At 37.9% G+C, this 13486-nt stretch overlaps 1 protein-coding gene across 1 annotated transcript in view; it reads right to left on the reverse strand.

Moving 5' to 3' along the window:
* TRIP12 (thyroid hormone receptor interactor 12) overlaps positions 1–13486 on the reverse strand; it is a 76085-nt gene that overhangs the window by 37683 nt on the left and 24916 nt on the right. Inside the window, 3 exon segments of the mRNA XM_068692847.1 lie at positions 3017–3816; positions 4759–4884; positions 11756–11902. Coding sequence (XP_068548948.1) covers positions 3017–3816; positions 4759–4884; positions 11756–11853 — 1024 coding nt within the window. The 5' untranslated portion in view covers positions 11854–11902.

Genomic DNA, 13486 nt, shown 5'->3' on the forward strand with positions numbered 1-13486 from the left:
ACATGAAAATAGTCAAATCAAGAGCAAAACTAAAAATTTGCCTTTAACCAAAATATTTAGCTGCAGAACAAGAGGTGGAAGCCTTCAGTCTATTTTGATTTTTCCAATGAACTTCCTGGCCTTTATTCAGTAATGCCACTGACTCAGTTACCCTTGCAACACGCAACTGCTATGTATCTAGCTGAAATCTCTGAAAGTCAGCTTGGCTGCATTTAATGCCCATTACTTATCCAGTGAGGACAGAACAAGAAACCTGAGGTTTGTCTCCTCCAGTATGTGGGAGGCTCCTGCAAAGATGGCAATCACATCTCTCCTCATCCTTCTCTTCCATAGAGTAAGCCACCTCAGCTCTTCTGGTTTTTCCTTCAAAGATCACAACCACTAATAATAATTCTTGTACTTGAAACTACTTTAAACTGAACCATGTCATTCTTTGACTGCAATATCCAGAGATGAACAGCACTGTATTTACATAGACATGGCTGACCACATCGGCCAGTCACAATGATCTCCCCTCTCATCCCAGACCATTCTTCAGAGAACCACTCCCCCACCAGCATTTTTCCCTGACTTCTTCCATGGCTGTTTATTTTACACTAGTTCTATCAGCCCTATTTCAATTTTTGAACAGCTGTTTCATATTATACCTTTATACAAATCTACTGAGTTTCAGCTTCTACTAAGGTAACTACCATGACTTCTAAGCACATTTCTCCAGAGGGGAGTACACCACAGTTTGATCTAGATCACCATTTGCTTTACTGCTTTAGAAGGCCTTAGGGTTGTTATTTGAGTGAGATACCAGCTACTCCTGCTCCCTTATCCTCCAAAGGTATTAGCTTACCAGAGAAAATAAGTTTGACCTGACCCCTCCTTCCTTAAAAACCTACCCTTGTGATTTCTTATTTCTTAATATTTTCTTGACATTTCTCAACATTATTCAAAATGTGTATCTTGTTGAAATATTTCAAACTTGTACCAGTATTTTCTAGTTAGTGAAGCTGTATAACAGCCAAGTATTAACTTATCCATCTAAGAAATAATTACTATTGATTCCCAGATTATTTCAATTTGTTGTCAGAGCTTTAATGCACTATTCAAAAAGCTAAGACTATTTGAAAATACAAATAGTAGTACTGTCTATCTATTCTAGATGGAGTTCTTACATTTTAGTGATATTTAGCATAATCATACTCCAGTGATATTCAATAGCTACTCAATTAAGTTTTGTTGTAATCCAAACAGATTACACATTTTAGACTTCCCAATATCACATCTTTTCTCCTCAAACTGGGATGCTACCTAGAGAAAGCAACTTTTTTTAAACTAAAATGGAGTCTAGGAATTCTTACTATGTTTTGTAACCCTTAACACTGACTTTTTAAGTATACATATTTACAGTCTATACCAACTTGGTTTTGTGTCATTATTTGAATATCTTAGTTCTACTTAAGTTTATCTTATGCCAAAGCTGACTTTCAGGTCACAAAAGAGCTAAAGCTAGTCAAGCTGGCTTTCTCAGTACATTCTTTGAGATAATTTAAGCTTGTATTCTCAATGTTGTTTTTCAAGCTACTCCACAACCCCACCACCGCAGGTTGTGCTATCCCACCTTTCTCACTCCGTGCTGAAGGGTTATAAGCAGTCATATAAATTACCTTCTGCCTTCACCTTTTTGTGTTCACTTAGAGGTACATTCTTTCACCTCCCTGTTGCTTTTCTCCTTTGTCAAAGGGTTGCCCATAACTAAAGGGCAGGCTTCATTAAGAGCTAACTTGATGGTCAGTCAGTCTTGTTCAATTCCTACCCATTCCTTCATCTCATTATCCTTGGGAAATTCAGTTTTCCCCCTCAGGAGCCCACCAAACAGTGGAGTCTTGAATCAGGTACACAAAGTCTTGCCATAAGAGAGCAGCCCCTCTCCCCTTCCCCAATGCCATCCTTCCCCAACTAGGTTAGGTCATTCTAGAATCAATACTCCAGTCATGCAAGTTATCCAAAACAAGCCTGTTAGGTCAATTAAATCTATTTTGATTACACAGGAAGCCATCCAGTTCCTCTTGTTTATTTCACATATTTCCTGCATTAGTATTAGCTATAGACATGCCCTAGTTGGGACATGCTACTCATGATCATGCCTAGGTAAATGTGCAACAGTTACCAGGCTTAGGAATCCAACCTATTAAAACAAGTTTTATAGAATATATGCTATGAAAAAAGCATTTGAAGTTTATTATGCTGCCTTGGTGTACCATGTTTTTCAAGCAAACAGAGCTGTAAGCATAACTGCACACTAATGAGCAGCGGCTCTGGCTTAGAAACAGCCTAAATCCTTATCAGAATGTACAAGAAAGGTACCTACTACTCCAATTCAGCACTAGGGAGGACACGTTTTATAAGAACAATTTAAAAGATAAAGTAATTCACATGCCAGTCATTATGTATACCAGTTTTAAAGTTTAAAATATTATTGATCTTAAACTAACATGAGAAACTGGCACCGTAAAAAAGTAGCAAACCTAACCTGAAAAAAAGAAACCACGAGTTAGATAACTTGTTTAACAGTAAGTATCACTCCCAGTCAGGGCACAGAGTTAAAGGAAATGAAAAAAGAAGTTAAACAGAACAAGTAAACATTAGAAAACTTCATTTTGTATGTCCCCATGACAATGATATGCAAGTATCTTGTATAAATTTTAAAAATTGACATGCAAGATAGAGACGTATCTTAGGCCTACAGAACAGGCTGCGTACTTTTGCTTTATCTAAATCATTTGCTATATATATATATATATAGCAATATACACATATAGATAAAGCAAACGATATAGAGATATCTAAGTGGTTTCAGTCACAACTTAACCTAAAAAAAAAAAAAAGCTCAGTAGAATAAAATGTTATTTCTCTTTAACAAGGACCCAAGAACCCTGTAAACAACGAAGGAAGTATTTGTTTAGAAGAGTTCGTTTTAAAACATACATGTATATTCTTCCGTAAAAGAAAGTGAACAGCTTACTTGCTAGCTTGGCCTGTAGTCCTGAAGGTCCAGGTTTTGATGTCTCAGACTTGGAAGAGCCTGGTAGAGACAGTTTTGTTTTAGGGAGACTAACTTTTGGACTGAATCGAGCAGCCCAGTCAAACTTTGAAGAGCCACCTGTTTTACTCTGTTCTTTGTCCCTGCTGCTCCTTCTTGGACTGGGGCTGGATGCAGAACGGGAACGTCTAGCCTTATTCTGGTCCTTTCCCTGTTTCACTCTGGCACCCTGAGGAACAGTAGAAGAAGCAGAGGCAACAGCAGAAGAGGAAGAGGATGTCGAAGCTGAAGAAGAAGAATCAGTGATGGTGCTACACCCAGCTTTGGCTGAGGTCACCGATTTTGAAGCCAGCTTGGAGGGTTTTGCTGACTTCTCTTCAGCGCCAGTTGATTCAACTGCTGAACCACTCTTTATACAAGACAGACTCTCTGTCCTTTTCCTTTTCTGACTTCGGGAGCTACCAGCAGCTCCACCCTTTCTGGTGTGAGCCTTGCTCGTTGATGGCAATTGTGTAGACTTAGACTGTTCTTGGTCTGAGTGTCTTCTCTTAGATTTAGTATGTGGCTTGTTAGTTTCCAAGGAAGTTTCAGTGTGTTGAAGTGCTTTGGGTTTTTTAGCAGAGCTAGGAGAATTGGTCCTGCTGTAGTCTGGACTAGCACTGCGTTTAACTCCTCGAGAATTTTCTTTCTTAGGCACTTGCCCCGTTTTTTGCTTTTCTGAAGTATTGACTCTTTCTGGATCTTCTTGTTGTGGTACTAAAACAGCAGATGAACTACAGCCTCTGTAGAAGCAAGCAGGAATAGCATTAGTGTTAAACTCAAGGAACCTCATGCTGTTGCTGACACTTATCTTGCAAAACCATTGCAATCTCTAATAATAAAGGAAACAACAGGTAAAATAACCTGTCAAATATTAAATTGACATTGATACAAAAAGCATACTTATACGAGATCATACTCCAAATTTCATTGCAAAAAAAAAAAAACCTTTGCTAGCATGAGAACTAAAATGAACTGCAAAATAAAAGCACAGGATGCTACTTTTTAGCAAGAAAAGCTACTAGATTGATTTCACTAGGATTGTATATAGACATGTAAATCTATTAAAACAAAAATTCAAGCCATGAAGCTGAATGTTTGAAAATGTAATTCCACAAGAGAACAAGGACTGTTCAGTAATGCGTAACTGGTCATAACTGGATTCTAGTTCAATGAAGGCTCTCAGACGCAAGTCTCTCAATCTTATCTGATTAATTACCTTAATTTTAAGAAACAAAAAGTGTAAGATTCTCCTCTATATGCTAAAAAGCTGTTCCGCTGCATACACAGCAGAAGTGTATGAAAATAAATAATAAACATGACCAAGATGATTACTCTGAACAGGCATTCCTTAGATTGTAGGTTTCAATTAATATTGGACATCTCTCAGAACTCCTTGGTCTACCTTCCTCCAAAACAAACGGGGAAGAGAGGAAAACAATCTGCAAGTATTCCAGGACTAGTTATATAGAATGTGTATGCTCCCATCACTGACTGAATACTCTTAGCTGAATTACAAGTACAAAACATGAACAGAACATAAGACACTGAAACAAATGCATTGAACATAATGCTAGTTTAAAGCCTGTCATACATTTCATAACAGTTCTGTATAGCCAGACATATTACATACAATAATGAAGCGCAGATAACACTGATAACATATGAATATGAAGTGCAATTACCTTCTGGAAAAGTGCCCCTTGGACTGTTCAGAAGTAGTATTAGACTGCACTTTGGGTGTCTTTGAAATAGATTTTCTACTCTCAGGAGGGCTATGTGCCTTATGTTTTGCCTGCCCTAAATGTGACCTGTCAGCAGAAAGTCAAAACAGAAAGCTATCAGGATACTGAGACACAGATTAAAAAATTCCACCTACAGGTTTGTGTTTGTACCTTTTACAAATAAGTATTAGATTAAGTACAACTTCAAACTCTTAACACATCAACCCTTTCACATTAAGGCAGTATTTTAAGAGAATCACCTGGTCTGGTTACAAGTCACTACCAATATCACTGTTTTGTACAGCACTTTTTTTTTCATTTTAAGTAAATCAAATATTTCCTCATGCCTAAGCTGTGCAGGTAAGTCCAAATTTTTCTGGTGTGCAAGAATACTTAAGTGGAAAATTCAGCAGTAAGTGTTTGCCAGCACAGTAAGGCACAAGACCAGACCACCACTCAAAGACCTCCTCTCAGAAATATCTATATGCTCAACCTCCAGATTCCATGCATTAAGACTTTATGCAGTTACAAGTATTTACAAGTTTGTAAACTTGTAAAAACTCTTTGCTCTTCAGTGTAAGAAAAAGCAATGCTTGGAATGGGAATGCAACCAGTTCCACTTGGAAGGAAAGCTCAACCTTGCCAATTCTTCTATGGCCGCAGCTCCACCAACTCAAAGGACTGAGCACTCTCTGGAAGTGAGAGGAATAAAGTAACACATGCTACTGATGAAGGAAGACAGATGAGACGGGAAACCTGTGATGTCAGAGAAAGGAGTAAGTTTCACATAGATAAGCTACGAGAGTTTTTTCAAGCAGCTTTCAACTATGTGCAAAAGCCTGTTTGTTGTACGAGCTCTGACTAGAGGACAAAGTTCATATTACGCTATCGGTAATATTTAAGACGGAAGTTACATCTTCAAAAATATTCCACATCTGTGTTTCAAAACCAATGGGTATCACCATCTGCAAGACTCAGAAGAGACAGCTCATCAGCATATAAAACAGCACAGTGTAAATAATTGCTAAGGCAACAGACATCTTTCTTTTACTTCCCTGTCTAGAACATGCTTTTGACTTAGCATTAACTAGGCAATTTCAACCATTCATATCCTACCCACATAGAACAGCTGAGCACCACTAACCTTTATTAGCCTCAAACTGTCCAAGTATTAATGCTGGAAGCAGCATCACTTCAAGTTAAACAAGCGTTGATTGTTTCCAAAGAGCCTAAACGAATCACATCAAAATGCTACCCATCTCATCCTTCAAGCAGAGCTATGCAAACACTTGTGAATCACACAGGCAAGGGAGGTGGAATGGGAATTTAAGACTGAAGTGTCCTATTCCAACCCATGTCCCCAAACAAGCAAAAAGTTTAGGCCAGGGAGCAAGTGGAGGTGATTTCCACAAGCTTTCAGATAGCTCTGCCCACACTACTAGACTTCTGGGATTTGGCTAAGCCTACTACATGTCATGTCTGACATGTTCACTTTCTTTAGGAGGAAAATCCTGCTAAGACTAACCAACTAAGCGATAGCCACATGATAATACTTAGAGCCAAAACACCAACATTTAAGTAATACAACTGTTTTTCTTGGTAACTTTCCTTCATCAGTTTTTCCTAAAGTTATTTTTGTTATGTTTTTAAACTTTCTTCTGAAGTGACTTTTCTTATTCTCCTCATGTATTTTTCCTAAAATATTCCTAAAGCCAGTTACTCAGAAATTAATGAAGGCATCTAGACGGCCCATATTAAAGCCATATGTGGTGGCTCACCCTTCTAACAACGCAAGTCTGAAGAGATTAATTGAACAGCATCTTCTCCATACTCAAATAATTTGTCTTTATTCCTCATATTAAGAAAAGTAATTTTTACTACCCAAAAGATGAAGTAAATCTTAGTCTCACAATAGCAAATTCTATGAAAATAACCTTGGGAATGTTTCACTCAATCCTGAGTGTTTAGATTTTTCTTTTCCCAACAGAAGATTTAGGCATTAAATTTACTGTTCTCCTGAAGATAACTTCCGTTACTCCAGCAATAAAAGTATAACATAATTTACACTTCATATTAGTCTCTTTTTTTTTTATGTAAGCTAGCTGATCAGAGTTCATTTATTCTGAAATACATTTGAGAAGTTGGTTTTCCCTTTAAGATTTTGTTTTGATTTAATTAGAATTGGATTTAACTTAGTGCTTTAAGCATTCACAGAACGCAAATAATTAAAAAATCTTTTCAACCAAAATATGGCAAAAAGCAGTGCACCACCACATCAAGTATTTAATGCATACACTGAAGAGTTCCCACTTATTCCAAGCTTGCTCCCTTCTATCTCTGAACCCTCGAGGTTCTTACACGCTTTACAGATGTAATTCCATACCAGTGTTCAATTCATAGGGACAAGCTACAACCATATTGTAGGGATTGTGAATGCTGTACTGTGCAGACTATTCATATTCATTTTTTCTTTATCCAAACTATTAGTAGTGAATGCCTACAACCAAAGCAGAAATGTTACATGAGAAACACAACAAATAGGTAGTCAGAAGCGACAAGGATTTTTATTAGTATTATTTTCAGAAGAACATGCTTTCAATTCTCACTCAAGTTTAATCATTCACCTTGCATGTGGCCAAGTAGGTACACAAGACAATAGTAACAGTACATGTAGTAGCACATCAGTTAAAAGGAGCATGACATTCAACCCCCTTCTCTAAGATCTATACAATGGCAAAAAGACTGGCAATTTAAAGACATTGTAAGAGAAGGTTAGAACTATACACCAACTAACAAGTGTCCCAATTTATTTTGGGATAGGGACAGCTTGCTTAAGGTCTTGTTAAAAGTTAACTTATGTTCAAAAGTTGTTAAAATAGTCCAATGATCTAAAAACAAAATGAGGAACACTTTGAAAACTAAGTGTTATGGGAGTTGCATGGACGGTTGGAAGTTTGATTCATGTTAAAAGGCTGTAAGCTGCCTGTAATTTCACATGTGATTCAAGGCTTTTAACTTTAACTGGCCCAGTTACAAGCTCTTTATTTTCTCCCATTAATAAATCTTCCATTCAGAAAATTAATTTCAATAAATATTCCAGCAAGAAGTATTTCGAGAGAATAAGTGAGGAAGAAGGTTAAGTATGAGCTTGTGTTTGTCTGTTTCCATTTGCAGAGGCAGATCCAGAAAGACTGAGGGCTTGCTGCACCTTCAGGAGTTTTTTCCACAATAAAGAGGACAATGTCATTACTACTTCAAGGCTCACTTAGCTGGGCTGAGCCGTCTGCTGATACACATTTTAAATCACAGGCAGACACTCAGTTCAGCGTAACACTTAGACAAGTTGACAAGTGACCTACCATCCAGCTCACCAGATTTGTAGAAACAGTCCTGTGGAAACCACCAGCCCTTAGCTTTCTTTAGCAAAAGCCTAAGGAAGATCTCACTAGAACCCTTCCTCAAAAAGTTACTCAAAAAGATACCTTTTGAAGCTAGTTAATAACCAGTGTTTCACCTAATTCTTGTTCCTCAGTAGCTGAAAATAAAGCACTCAGTACTTCCAAATATGAAATCTACAAAACTAAGAACATTTAGTTCTATCAAAAGCAAGACACAAAGGTAATTGTACATGTGAAATAGGCTGTGTAAATCAAAACAAACAAAAATGAAAAAAGCCTCTCTCCTCAGGCAACTCAAGCCTCAGGCAAGATGTTAGTTCTTAACATATTATCAAGACTGGTCCAAAACCAGATCCCGTTCAGAACAGAAGTGATGTAATTGACAGAAAGACTCTTCTGCCTTTAGTATTTTAAAAAGGATCAGACTAAAACGTATTCCAATGTTATCTATACAGTTTACAACTCTTGCTTCTCATTTAGTCTCTAATCCCAAGTGTATTGGGAATATTTAATATATTCCAAAAATCTGGTTTGTATACAATATTACACTTCTGCTACAACAGTCTGTACATCACTCATGTCAAATTAAAATCCTACTTTAGAATTACTTTTCCTAAAGATCACAGAAAAGTTGACAATATGCAGTTTAAGTACTCACTTCATGCCACTGGAAAAAAATAGTATTTTGCAATACTTGTACACAGGACCACTTCCATCACTCTGCACCAATACACTGAAGCATTGCTCAGAACTGAAAGAAACAGTCATCCACAATACTTTCTGAAAAGATCTTATGTGCCTTACAACAACACTTCCAAATGGCCGCTGTTCAAAATAAATGCTAGTGGCTCAGCAGCAGTCTGTGGCCTCACTGGGGTTTTAAGCCACAAGGATGCAGTTCTTCAACATACATAGGACAACGTAGTTACGGAATTAAGAAAGCAACAGTAAGCACCTCCTAGCCCTTCCACTCCACACAAGAAAGAACACTCTTATTAATGGATCTGCTTCCCAATCCTCTTCAGTTTCCCTCTGCAAAGGGAAACTATCGCTCCTGCTTCCTTACAAACCTGAGAGAGTCCCTGTTCAATGCAAAGTGCTAGAAGAAAGAGTTCAGACAGGAGTTCTTGTTGTACAATTAGGGGGGTTCCATCATAACTTAAAACTACTTCTACGCGGATACCATTAAGTACTTTTCAAGCTGAAAGTACTGTATCATCCACAACAGCAGGGCATTCAAAGCAGTTATTTCAACATCACTACCAAAAAAAAAGGGAAGAAACACATTAGTCGAACTTCACTGAGGCATGTGTATGTGCATACACCGAAGGGAAAGGGGGGGCAGTTCACCTGTTTATGTATCTGTTTTCAGAAACATACCTTTGGTTGTTTTTCTTTTTTTTTTTTTTTTTTTTTTTAAAAAAAGCACATTGCAGACACTAAGCTTACTGCCAATTTGTGCTGCAACGATCTTTCCACATGGCTTGTGAACTTAGAAACATTTGTTTAAAAAAACAAAATCAAACACTTAAATATCAAATCAAGTTATCAAGCTAGATGTGCAATCACTAGTAAACAACAGGAGAAAATATCATAGGCTTTCCCCATTCAGAAGTGTTATTGGGGTGACACTAATAGAGTCCAGTGTAAAACAAAACAGGATCGCACTATTGCTTCCAGGTTAAGGTAAATCTGCCAATACTATGTATCAAAGGAGGAAGATTCCACATTTATTTTTACATATTAGACCAGACAGGAGTTCACAATTTCCGAAGTCTTTATGTAAGTGCAGAACAGCTGCTCATCAAGTAAAAATAAATGAAGTTCTAGCAAGAAACCTTTCAGATGTACAAGAATCAGATACAAATTAGCATTTCAGCTTGGAAGAGATATCTTTCTCTGACCTCCTTCAGAACAGACTTTACTTGAGGAACCTTACTGAGGAGAACATACAGAAGACAATAGGAAATGGAATTCATTATAATGTTTATGTTAGAAGTATGCTTTATCCAGGCCTTTATGTGCTTTGCTAACCAAAAATCCTCGTAAATAGCTGCAAAGGTAGCAGAGGTCCCGTTCTAAAGAACCCACATTTTCAAAACCGTGCTAAAAAGAAGTGAGCGGGTTTGGAAGCTTCCATCAATTTCAAATAAACAAAGACCTATAGTTCTGATAAACCTCTTACTTAGAGAATTTTGACTGACATTGACTTGGTAAGAGATGGAAGATGTTCCGTCATTTAAGACAAATTGCAATGCACGAAAACACACGATTTTCATTGTAAGAGAGTAGTGTTACCCCTAAAACTCTTCAGATTGTCTGCTTCATTGTAGAGCTTCTTCCTGACATTCTGCTACCGAATATCAGGAGAAAACAAAAAGAGTTGGTAGGGCTGTATCCACCTTACCATTTATTTGCATGCAGAGATAACACAATATGCAGAACAGTATGAAGGGTTCACCATGCCTCAGTTAAGGAGAACTCTCTAGAAACAGTGCTGGTCTGCAAAATAACCAGCTACCTCAGGCAACAGCTTTATCCTCCCCATGTGAAGCACCGGGCAGAAGCCATGTGTTTATCATTCATTTTTCCATTTATGCAGTGTCTAGAAAAAGTAAAACCCAATTCTGTGGATCAAGTTATTTCCTACGAGGTTCCTTAGAAGAACAGTTAGCATCCTTCACCCATCAAACAATGACCTTGTTTTCAGTTAGACCGTATACCAGTAAGAAATACTATCAAGGATTTGAATTCTAGTACAGAAAAATAAGTGGTGCCACTTAATGCAATATTTTAATAATACTCTTGTACCATAGAACCCAAGGCCAAAATTCATGTATTCAAGCAACTGCACCAGTAATAGCTCTGAGGAAATGCAGTGCATAGACAGATGCTGCCTACCATGGTACTGTAAAATTAGTGTAATGAAGAAAGGTTAACAAAATTAAAGGAAGACATATCCTTACATGCTTCACTCAGATAAAGACTCCTACTTCCTTAGTTGACATAATAATTACACAGGAAAGTTTCAAGGATCCAGTTTTGCATTACAGATGCAGCTACTTACAAAACAAATACTACCCAGCCCACTTGCTCACAAGTATGAATACAATAATACATGACAAGCTCTTCATTCTTGAATTATTCAAAACCTGCACAGAATTAACATGCAATGCAATACAGAGATGCCAGTTACTTAATATTTTCTAAGAGTAACATAGATTTTCCCAGATTCCACAGACCAGTGAGTCTCCTTGCCCTCTGGAGACTCTTGTTAAAAGACAAGGAAGAGGTGGAAGGAATTTGTTACTACCTGTGATTTTGTAATATTGCCTAGTTATGCTTCTTCCATACAGATCTACTACTGCTATTCTAGCTGCATCATAATGTGTTAGCCATGTTTTCAGGCCATGCAACAATATTACAGACAGCATTTGAGGGGAGAGGAAGTTTTTACTCAAGTTTCAGTGCTTGGATTTCAGGGTAGAAATTGTAATTAAAGAATAATGTTACCTTAACTTTGCCTTTATACATAAAAAACACAGAAACAACAATCATACCTTCCTCCTACTGCGTCGTCTTGTGGCTGGGCCCCAGCAGTGTTCCTCTGTGAACGTCGCAGTGACCCCCCTGGATTGTTATTAGGCCGGTTGGACATTGGCACCTCTCTCCTGAAGGGACATACCCTTTCTAGACACTATCATTCACTGAAAGACAAGAGAGAGACTCATTAAGACATGAAGCATGAAGACTCAGAGCCATGCCTCAAAGGAAGCACATGTAAAATGCTATAGTTTAAGCAAAAGCTTAAGACAAAAAGACTATTAATTTTAAGTTTAGTTAAAAACACACAGGGTGAGATATAAATACCCTTCAGAAGAATCTTATGTAGAACAACCAGTTTCTAGTGCATCTATAACAGAAGACAGTCTACCAAAAAAGCAACAACTTATTTTACAATTATTTTATTTAAGGAGCCAAGATGAATGCAGTTTAAGAGCACCTGTATTTGTCAACTTCAGGGAAAAAACTCACCAACTAGTAAAAACTCAATGCTTGATAGAGAACCAACAGTATAAGTATTTTAACTGGTATTGTCATCTCCTGCAATGAGTTTCAAGAATAAGCAGCAATATCCACAAGATAACAGAAGTAACTTATGCTTTTAAATCTGCTTCTTTCTCTAGTCAGATTTACGCAACTCCCATTTATACAGAAAGCTACAGTAATTCAGAAAAAAAATCTGACTAGAAACAATTTATCATTCATGAGAGCCTAACTAGTGGGAAAATGTTTAGTTTTATAGGTGAAAGAATTAAACTGCACTATTGCTTTAAAAATATAAATGCCATAAAGCCCAACTGAACTTCAGGAACAGAGATGTTTTAAGATTAACTCTCGCTTAAGTTCTCAGTGAAGAGAGGTGACCGGTATCCTGTAAAATCAGTGGTTCCAAACAGAAAGTACAGCAACAGGACCACAACCAGCAAATCCAGTTTTACTGTTTTTAAGTTGTGTGGAAACCAGTAAACACACAATTCCCCACACATGTTCACAGGTGAAAAAAGCCACAAGGAAAACAACCCGAGCTTAAGAACACAGTCTACACGCTGATTTAGTATCTGTTCTATCTGTAAGCACAATAAGCAAGAAGTCTGACAGGAAAGGTTTGAGATACCACTTCAGCTGTAGGTAACTAAGGCTCAGCTCAAATTCTGTGTCGTCAATAAAGTAACTCTGAAGACATCACTACAGCCAGACGATTCTTGACTGCCACTTTCTATTCCTCTAGAAAGACTTATGGAATTGAACAGAAGTGAGCAGAAAATAGCAGAGGCTCCGTAGTTACTCCATTTCACTGGAGGCCGTAAGAAACCAGGCATATAAATTGGCATTATGCAAACCAGCACCTCACACACCGCGCACCATGCCCACAGGAACACAGACGCGATCAAGATGCCTGCACAGCACAAGCCAGCCATCAGGCTCCCGCTAGCTCAGATGCAGTCTTCTTACACTTGAACGATTTAGAGTGGATTGGAAAAGGTCTGCTATAGCTGGAAGTCACGCCAGCTTGCTAGCACAGGCAGGTTAGTCAGCTGAAGGAAGTTTAAGTGGTAGCATTCTCTACAGAGAGCACAGGACAGGTGCGAGCCCTGTAACCTAGCATTGCTAGCATTAAACAGGCAAAAAGCCCACTGAGGTTCCAGCACTGCCAAGAGGATCCAGCTGAAGCCAGTCACAGGCACTGTCAAATACTGTTGTGCATTCTCCTTCATTTCTTTGCATTC

Source organism: Anas acuta, chromosome 9 (assembly GCF_963932015.1).
Source record: "Anas acuta chromosome 9, bAnaAcu1.1, whole genome shotgun sequence".
In the NCBI taxonomy this organism is placed as follows: domain Eukaryota; kingdom Metazoa; phylum Chordata; class Aves; order Anseriformes; family Anatidae; genus Anas; species Anas acuta.